The sequence below is a fragment of the Lycium barbarum genome, chromosome 11 (assembly GCF_019175385.1).
Source record: "Lycium barbarum isolate Lr01 chromosome 11, ASM1917538v2, whole genome shotgun sequence".
Lineage (NCBI taxonomy): Eukaryota > Viridiplantae > Streptophyta > Magnoliopsida > Solanales > Solanaceae > Lycium > Lycium barbarum.
Window position 1 is genome coordinate 7,711,304 of NC_083347.1, and position 8,577 is coordinate 7,719,880.

Consider the following 8,577-nt stretch of genomic DNA (forward strand, 5'->3'; position numbering starts at 1 on the left):
CCATTGGAAAATATATGTAGATATAATGACTATTTAACTGACACAATATTTATATTCAAATCTCATAATGAACTGTTGTAATGGCTAACAAGAAACTGTCAAATTAACATTAAGAATGTTTAAATTAATCACATAGTAATACCTCATATAATATTTAAACAGTAATTCTGGTCACGATTTTTTTTTCTTGTTCGGCAATCAATTTTTTTGTTCCCTTTTCAACATGAGAAAGAACTTAATCTTGCATTTCAAAAATTAACATTATCAAGTCTAACATGTCACCAACCATATAAATCAGTCAAGTAAACAAAGTACACACATTTACATCTTGAAAATCATTACGCACATATAAATCATGGTTATAATATTCATCGCCCACAAAACATTATTTTTGTTGACACCTTATTAACAAACTCAAATAAAAAAATTCTCGCACAACTTTAAATAATCTCATAGAAATCAAATTGGTCCAGATATCAAGAACATGTGCCACCTCAGTTAATGCTAATGTTTTTCAAATGTGAGTTTAAGAAGAACTTTTCATTCCAAGAACTTGAGTAGTTCTAAAATCACCAATATAAATAAATCATTCTTCTTCTTCAACTTGGGTGTAGGACATAAAACTATGTTAGCACTTAGTAGCACCAATGTCTAACCACCAATCTCGCACATTAATCACAAGATTTGCTTGAGAAATGACCACAAAAATTTATATCACCCGCTTAGTAAATTTATTTTTGGTTAACAGGATTATCATTTCTCCGAATCTTCTTCTTCATTTAGAGGTATGTTGGCTTAATTTGCCACACACAAATCCATTAAAAAGATAAACATATAGTATCGTCACATACCTTAGTAGGGTGAATACAAAGATCTACTTGTCCTTCTTCATAGTGCTGGCTCTCGTAGCAAATTCTCTCCTTTGTCAGCCACAAATTTCCTATTATTAGTACCTCTTATTCCATTTGACATTATTCGGGAGCAACAATTTTATTTTGGTAGTACCTTGAACCACTTCTTCAGCATCAACCTAAAGTGGTCACACCTCCAAATCCTTGACATGTTAGAGCCATTCAGAAGAATTAAAAAAAAAAAATTGAAACAAAGTAAACACTGATATGAAATTACAAATCAAAAGAATTATTAAAAAAAAACCTTCCCTGTAATTGCACGGATCCTTGAATTCAAATTTAAATTGGATAATGCCATCTTCTAGAAACCAAAGAGCATGCACTTGACTTCATGTACCGTTCATTTTGGTCTTTTTAATAATTTGTATTTCCCGTAAGAATAGAGCGGAAAATATCGTTAAGATTGTTGAAAATTCTTACAGAAAATACTTGATCACGAACACTTGTAGGAAACTTTTAATACTTGATCACGAACACTTGTAGGAAACTCTTAATACTTGATCACGAACGTTGTCGGAAAATACTTGATCACGAACCTTGCAAGAAATTGTTGAAAGCTTGAGGCATGTCAATTAAGACACTGTCCTCAAGGATATTTCACCTGGTATGGGTGTATCCCTCAAGATTCAACAAGTTCGTCTAGTACAAAACTAGAAGCCAGAATCTAACAAAGATTTATGTCAAAAAAAACCCAACAATACAAAATTATAAGAAGTATTTTTGCTATATTTTTCTCCCTTTAAAGATGAATCCGTAAAGTCATATATAAAGCAAAAGAGTGAGCTTTTTAATCTTCTCCCAACGTCTACAAATTTAAGAGAAATAATGACCATAAAGGCAATTGAAATGATCAAACTAAATTTCCAAACGTTTGAAAACTGCATTTTTCCTCTTTAATAAAATCATCGAAAAAGGCTCAAATATGTCATCCAACTATCGGAAATGACTCATTTATGTCACTCGTCAATAGTTTGGCTCATTTATGCCATCGAACTATAGGAAATGGCTCATTTATGCCATCGAATTATAGGAAATGACTCATTTATGCCAATCATCAATAGTTTGACTCATTTATGTCATCGCCCGTTACCAAAATGACTCATCCATGCCATTTTTATGAACGCCGGTTTTATAATACCAGATATGACACGTGGCCTCCAATTAGAGGTCTATGTCGTTTAATCAAACCAACCCAATTTTAAATACCAAATTAATAAAAAATCCGACTCATACACCTTACCCACCCAAAACGATAATCTAGTTGGAGGCCACGTGTCATATATGGTATTGTAAAACCAGCTTTAATAAAATATGGCATGGATGAGTCATTTTGATAACAGGCGATGGCATAAATGAGTCAAACTATTCATGAGTGGCATAAATGACCCATTTCCTATAGTTCGATGGCTTAAATGAGCCATTTTTTATAGTTCAATGGCATAAATGAGCCAAACTATTGACGAGTGGCATAAATGAGCCATTTCTGATAATTGGATGACATATTTGCCTTTTCCATAAAATCATTAAAGCAATTCAATATTTGTATTAATTATCTTGACCAAACTTAATAATAGATGTTAGAGAAATTCCAAAATTGATTCTAATTCTTTTTGAGATACTAGTAATATTTTTTTAACAGAGTTTTCGTAGAGATTACCAAAAGTACCCATCATCTCAAAATTGCACGGATTGTGAGTAGAGGTGTCAAAATGGGCTGACCCAGCCCAACCCAATCCAGCCCTAAAGGGCTAAAGAATTAAATGGGCTAGGATGGGTTGGCCTTTTGAACTGAAGGGCTGGCAAAATGGCAGCCCAACCCAGCCCTAGGCGGGCCGCGGGCTAGGACGGGTCAGCCCTTTAAGTTTTTTCGTCTTTCGAAATAACATTTTCTAAGTAATTTTTAGTACAATTTGAACATGAAAAATTTGCAATATGAAATAGAAGAAAATTTTGCAATATGAAATAGAATATTTTACCACCCATTCTTGCACAAATCCATATCATACAAGAAAAAATTCAAGAAAAAAAATAAATTATTATTTTTAATCACTAATTCAGATCACGTTCAAAAGAAATTAAACATAATATAAATTCTAAGACTAAAAGTATTATTTCAGTTTTTAATTGCTACTTAATAGTAAGTATATTCTTTTTTCTCATTACATTTAATCTTTTTGTTTAATTTACTTATATTTTAAAAAAAAATTATTATTCTTTTCTGACATCAAGGGCTGGCCTCAGCCTAACCCTTGAGGCCGGCGAGCCAAGACAGGTTGGGCTTTTGAGCCTCACTTCTATATGGGCTAAAGAAATCTTAGGCCAACCCTACTTAAATAAAGGGTTGGTTTGAGCCGGCCTCGCGGGCCAAGCCCATATTGACAGCTCTAACTGTGAGATTGCACGGATAATGCCATCTTCTGGAAACCTTCCCTGTAATTGCACGGATCCTTGAATTCAAATTTAAATTGGATAATGCCATCTTCTAGAAACCAAAGAGCATGCGCTTGACTTCATGTACCATTAATTTTGGTCTTCTTTATAATTGGTATTTTCCGTAAGAATAGAGCGGAAAATATCCTTAAGATTTTTGGAAATTCTTATGAAATTTTTTTGATCACGAACGCTTGTAGGAAACTCTTAATACTTAATCACGAACACTTGTAGGAAACTCTTAATGCTTGATCAAGAAAGCTTGTGTGAAAATACTTGATTACGAACTTTGCAAGAAATTTTTGAAAGCTTGAGGCATGTCAATTAAGACACTGACCTTAAGGATATTTCACCTGGTATGGGTGTATCCCCCAGGATTCAACAAGCTCTTCTAGTACAAAATAAGGAGCCAGAATCTAATAAACATTTATCTCAAAGAAAATCCAGCAATACAAAATTATAAGAAGTATTTCTGCTATATTTTTCTCTCTTTAAAGATGAATCCGTAAAGTCATAGATAAAGCAAAAGAGTGAGCTTTTTAATCTTCTGCCAATGTCTACAAATTTAAGAGAAATAATGACCATAAAGACAATTGAAATGATCAAACTAAATTTCCAAACGTTTGACCACTGCATTTTTCCTCTTTAATAAAAAAAATCATTAAAGCAATTCAATATTTGTATTAATTATCTTGACCAAACTTAATTACAGATGTTAGAGAAATTCCAAAATTGATTCTTATTCTTTTTGAGATACTAGTAATATTTTTTTAACAGAGTTTTCGTAGAGATTACCAAAAGTACCAATCATCTCACAATCATAATCGTACATGATTGTTTACCTAAAGGGAAAAGTAAGTGAATTATGGCATATTGATCATAGATTACGTGTGAGATTAATTAATTAACTTTCGCTTGTGGTGTTTTTGTTTCATAATTTTATTTACTCTCGATGTTATAATAAATTACTAAAATAGATCCTTTCATTGACGTTGCGAGCTGAAACAATTACTAATTATTTTAAGATAAATTTAGTATGACCTTTCCAATAGGGCTGGGTATAAATATCGAAAACTAAAAAACCGGACCGAACCGAACCGAATTTCAAGAAACCGAAAAACCGGACCAAACCGAACCGAATTTCAAGAAACCGAAACCGAACCGAACTAGTTTGGTTCGGTGTTTGGTGTTCACCTTTAAAAAACGGAAACCGAAATAGCCGAACCGAACTTTGATGAAACCGAAGAACCGGAATTTAAACCGAAATTTATACATTACCCAAAAAAATTAAAATAGTCCAGATCCATTAAGTTTAAGCCCCAAAAAAACCCAATTGTAATAAGCTCTCTTTTGCTTTTGTATCCCTAATTTTCCACTTCAATTGAGAAAATCAAATATCCTTAACAAAGAAAGGTGACTAGGATGTGTCTTTAGGATTAATGTATGTCCTTTATGTGTTTTCTTAATTATTCCTACTGTATGTATATAACAACTAGTAATCCTATATTATGGTTATGGTTTTTTGTTCTTGTGTATCCTGTTTGTTTGATTTTGATTTTAATTTGTTAGTTTTATGTTTTGTTGCTTTTGAGAATATGAATTAGTGTAAATGGAATCGCTTCTAATATCATATCAAAAAAACCGAATTGGAAAAACCGAAACCGAACCGAACCAAACTTAAAAAAACCGAAACCAAAAGAACCGAACCGAACTAGTTTTGTTCGGTGTTCGATGTTCACCTTCAAAAAACCAAAACCGAAATAGTCAAACCGAAGTTTGATAAAATCAAACCGAAGAATCGAAAGCCCACTCCTACTTTCCAACATCCGAAATCCAAGAGATCTTATGAAACCTTGGTTAGTAACATTCATCGCATTTTATTATATATAATGACCAAAAAGGCAATTGGAGAAAGCACAAAGCAATAATGGATGACTGTGATCAATTTGATTATGGTCAATTAGATCAACTATTCAACTTTATTTCTTCTACATCTCCTCCTCCTCCTCCTCTTACTACTCATAGAAAGCAAGATTTATCAATTTCATTACAAACACAAAGCTCTAAACTTGTTACAAGTCATGTGACTAAAATGAAACCAATTGCCAATGTTAATCATCATGTGATTAAAAAGAAGCCAATTATCACCACTACTACTATTGATGATCAAGTTCAAGATCCCCATAAAGAGAAAGAGAAGAAGAAAGTCATACGAAGAGAAGTTGAAAGGCAAAGAAGGCGAGATATGGCTAAGCTTTACCAACGTTTACGCCTTCTTATTCCTTCTAAATATCTCATGGTTAGTATAACTTTATTTACATTTAGACGAGAGTGTTTGGTAAGAAGGAAGACATTTTCCACAAAAAATATTTTTATTTTATGTGAAAAATGCTTTCGGTATTTGATTAATGAATTAAAAATATTTTCTGGCAATCCTACAGGCAGATCTCTATAACTTCCTTATAGAAAATATTTTTCTAAAATGGGATTCTCGTCATATACCAAGAGCACCAAATATGGATTCAAATTTATATCATTATAAATGTGTTATACTTATGATGTCCCTGGTCAGAAACGGTTTAGAGTCCCGCATTGTGCAGTGGGATACATAGTTATTTGTTTTCTTATATGGTCTTAGATAATTTTCACCTCAACGGCTAGCTTTTGAGCCGTTAAGTTAGACTCAATGTCCATTTTTATCATGATACCATAGTCACGCCCATTGCAATCCTTTGTTTACGCGGTCTTGGGCGCCCATATTATGTTGTCCACATTCCCGATTTCCAGTACTAGATGTGAGGGGAAAGGTTTAGAGTCTCATATTGGGTGGGATATGGTAATTTATTTTCTTAATTATATGATCTTGGGTGATCCTCACCTCAAGAGCTAACTTTTGTGATAATTCTTATATATATAAATCTAATCTTGCTTTTGTTTATGATGATATAGGGAAAGAGATCTATATCTGATCATCTAGAAGAGATTGTGGATTATGTAAAAGACTTGAGGAAGAACATAGAGGACTTGGAAACAAAGAGACAAAAATTGAAAGAAATGAGAAATAATATTACTTGTAGCTCTAATCTTCACTCTCAATTGGCACCATCTTCTTCCTCTATGAAATTAAGTGGTCATGATATTAACGGCAATGATGATGAGGATAGAATAAGAGTGAATTCATGCAATGAAGGAGTGGAAATTTCAGTTAAAGGAGGGCTCCCTCTATCAAAAGTGCTTAAGGTTCTCATGAAGGAAGGGCTTATTATTAATAGCTGTGTTTCCTCCACAGCTAATCAAAGGCTTCTTCACATTATCCAATCTAAGGTAAGTTGCTTAATCTTCTCTTTTCTCAACTCTTAATTAATGCACTTCTTTTTTTCTTTCTAAAGAGAAATAAAGTAACAAAATTTCTCTCGAAATCAAGTCGAGAGGCACATCTACAATATAATTGATAGTATAACCAATTTGATATTTAGTCAAGAGTATCATTTTGAATGACATGCGCTTGCACGGGCATAATCTTGTTAGCCGCCCTTGTTCATTTGTTTTATTTTTATAATTTTTTAAAGGGAGAAGTTGCTCAATATATATACGGTGCTAGGCTGCTAGCCACTAAGTACGAATTAAAGAGAAGACAAAGATAATAATAAATAAATAATGGTTAATCATAAGATTGCTTACCTAAGAGGAAGAATCAAATTAGTAGACATTGTTTAACTTATATATACCTGAACATAATGCAGACTAACTGCTATAACATGTAAAAGTGATTTGATAGTATAAGAATTATTTATTTTGAAAATATTAGTTTTTTTATTTGAGTTTTTATGACATTATTTTTTTATTAGCCTGTTCAAGGAAGACTGACACATATCTATATTTGAAAACAACTAAATTTACACTACCTATTTTATCTTAATGAAAAACTTTTATAGTCACGTAAATGTCATGTCATATTTAGGTTTCAAAATCTTTATTTATTTATTAAATTTCGTGTTGAAACAAATTATATCACATATATTGAGACAAGGAGTAGTTAAACTCTATTACTATTAAGGCGAATAGAATCCTAGATTTACTTTGTGTTCTGTTGAAATCTCAATCTTTGAGTCTAATCTTTATGTTTTGGTGACCTCGTTGAAAGAACTGATATTTGGAACTTATTTATATGCAGGTGAATACAAGAGAGGATATTGATCTTGCAAGGCTACGATTCAAGTTGATGAGTTTATCTTATAAACTGTGATTCTTTTCAGTTTCTTGTTTGCCCTTGGTCCCTCTGTATATTGTTTCATTTGTTTTTTGGGTGGGATGGACTTTTTCAGTTTCATATATTTATCGTATCTCTTTTCTCTTTTGAAAAAGGAGTTTTAAGTCTATGTACCGACGATGCTACTATCATACCATTTACTTACTTAAAAGGTAAATGAATAACTTTATTTAATGAGCATGAATTGGTGAATAAATTGCTATAATGTTTTAAATTATTTCTTATATATATAAGCGAACAAGATGAGTACGAATACCGCAATATATTGACATACAAAAAGTAGGGTTGTAGAAAGTAAAACGACACCAAACCGATAAATCGAGTCAAACCGAGAAAAAAACCTGATTAGTGGTTTGGTTTGACTTGGTTTGGTGTTGAAAAAAAAACCCAACCACAATTGATCTGGTTTGATTTTAACTAAAAAAAGTCAAATCGAACCAGACCAACCCGACATAACATGTATTTAATTTTTAAAATATTTTATACATAAAAATATTTATTTGTAATGTAATTTATAATTATTTCTTAAATTTTTTCGTACTTTTTTTTTTATCTATTATCATATTATTCAAGCTTGAACTTAGAATTTTGAATGTCAATAAGTTTTATATCCTATGGATGTTAGTAACTCAAATAAAGTCCAAACCAAAACTAACTCAACACTAATGCTAACAAAAGAAATTAATTTACCACTAGGAATGACAATAATGCTGGATATCTATTCTTTAGGTTTGCATAATTGATTTAGAGAATGAAAATACATAACTTAAGTTTTTTTCTTTGTCATGTAATTAATACTTATTAACTGTACTTATTTTAGCATGACTTCGTATTTTTAGATTATGACCATTTTCTTTATGGCTTGTTAATTAGCAATATTTATTTTAACCGATTTTATTAGCTTTTGTTGAATATTTTAATACAATTCCGTCACTCGTCTCACATTTTGTGTTATTTTCTTAAGAA

The 8,577-nt window shown here is 31.7% G+C and overlaps 1 protein-coding gene across 1 annotated transcript; it reads left to right on the plus strand.

Annotated features, from left to right (window-relative positions):
• The first annotated feature begins 5,268 nt into the window (after positions 1–5,268).
• Positions 5,269–7,726, plus strand: LOC132618565 (transcription factor bHLH118-like). Its single transcript, XM_060333593.1, has 3 exons — positions 5,269–5,640; positions 6,291–6,665; positions 7,516–7,726. Exons 1-3 carry the CDS (start codon positions 5,269–5,271, stop codon positions 7,585–7,587), a joined length of 819 nt encoding a protein of 272 aa, XP_060189576.1. The 3' UTR covers positions 7,588–7,726.
• Positions 7,727–8,577: the final 851 nt, after the last annotated feature.